This window comes from Penaeus monodon, chromosome 15 (genome assembly GCF_015228065.2).
Source record: "Penaeus monodon isolate SGIC_2016 chromosome 15, NSTDA_Pmon_1, whole genome shotgun sequence".
Taxonomy (NCBI): Eukaryota; Metazoa; Arthropoda; class Malacostraca; order Decapoda; family Penaeidae; genus Penaeus; species Penaeus monodon.
In genome coordinates, this window is record NC_051400.1 from 39,727,733 (window position 1) to 39,728,836 (window position 1,104).

Consider the following 1,104-nt stretch of genomic DNA (forward strand, 5'->3'; position numbering starts at 1 on the left):
TGTGGAGAAATCAAGCCACAACATATCAGCCTCACATGCCCACACAGGCACCTAATGGTGACAAAGCTCTTCCAGACTCCATTATCCACAACATAACACAGAGAGTCAATAATAAAAACAGCAAGAATACCTACTCCAATACTAATGGAAGGTAAGTATCTAAAAAAAAAATTCTTTATATAATTAGTGTATTTGTTAAACATCTTATACTTTATGAAGGGTATTAAAAGTTGAAGTATACTTATCCACCAGATGATGATTCATTATCAAAAAACATGAATTAAATATGTAAATTATCTTTACAGACTAGGAAACACCTACGGCAATAACAACTACCGTGATGAGAATTATCACGACTACATGAATGCCGATGCCCTAAGTGCTCCTTCCGCCCACACTCCTCTCTACCAGTCTGGCATGGGGCAAAGCCAACAGCCTCCATTCAACTCTCAGTCACAGGACCATTCGAGTGGACAAGATCAGAGGCTGCTCAGTGTCTCTGGGAAAAAGAAGTGTTCGCACTGCTCAGAGGAACTGGGTACGTTACTTTTTTGTGTATGCATTGTGCTGATGATTTATTTTGTTGATATAGATATGTATAGTATTAATTATGTTCCTGAATATAATAATGTTTATTTTTGTTATTATTGTAATTATGTTTTGGTGAAGTTTACTAGTGGACAAGATGTTCTCTCCATCTGAGTTTTTAATCAATTTGTCCTTATTCTTATAGGTCGAGGAGCTGCAATGATCATTGAGAGTTTGCGACTCTTCTATCATATTCCTTGCTTCAAGTGTTGTGTGTGTGGCATACAATTAGGCAATGGGTCAGCAGGTGCTGATGTGCGAGTACGCAATCACAAGCTGCACTGCCATAACTGTTACTCAAATGATGAAGGTTTGTGTGGCCAGTTTCTGTAGTCCTTACACGTTCACTTGTTTGAACATATTTATTTAATACCACTCTTGTAATTATTCACATTACTTTTGTTCTTACCAGTAGGTTTAAGATGACAGTACTGATGAATATTAATTTCTTTTATTGATAACCAACCTTTCTGCTTTCACAGGAATGAAATTCAGCAAGGTATAGTTTTGAGCTAG

At 36.9% G+C, this 1,104-nt stretch overlaps 1 protein-coding gene across 1 annotated transcript in view; it reads left to right on the forward strand.

Annotated features, from left to right (window-relative positions):
- The window catches only part of LOC119582036 (LIM domain only protein 7-like), a gene marked incomplete in the record, with an annotated part of 3,171 nt that extends 2,067 nt beyond the window's left edge, over positions 1-1,104 (forward strand). The window contains 4 exon segments of the mRNA XM_037930276.1: positions 1-151; positions 306-538; positions 734-898; positions 1,071-1,104. Of these exon segments, the coding sequence (XP_037786204.1) occupies positions 1-151; positions 306-538; positions 734-898; positions 1,071-1,093 (572 nt within the window).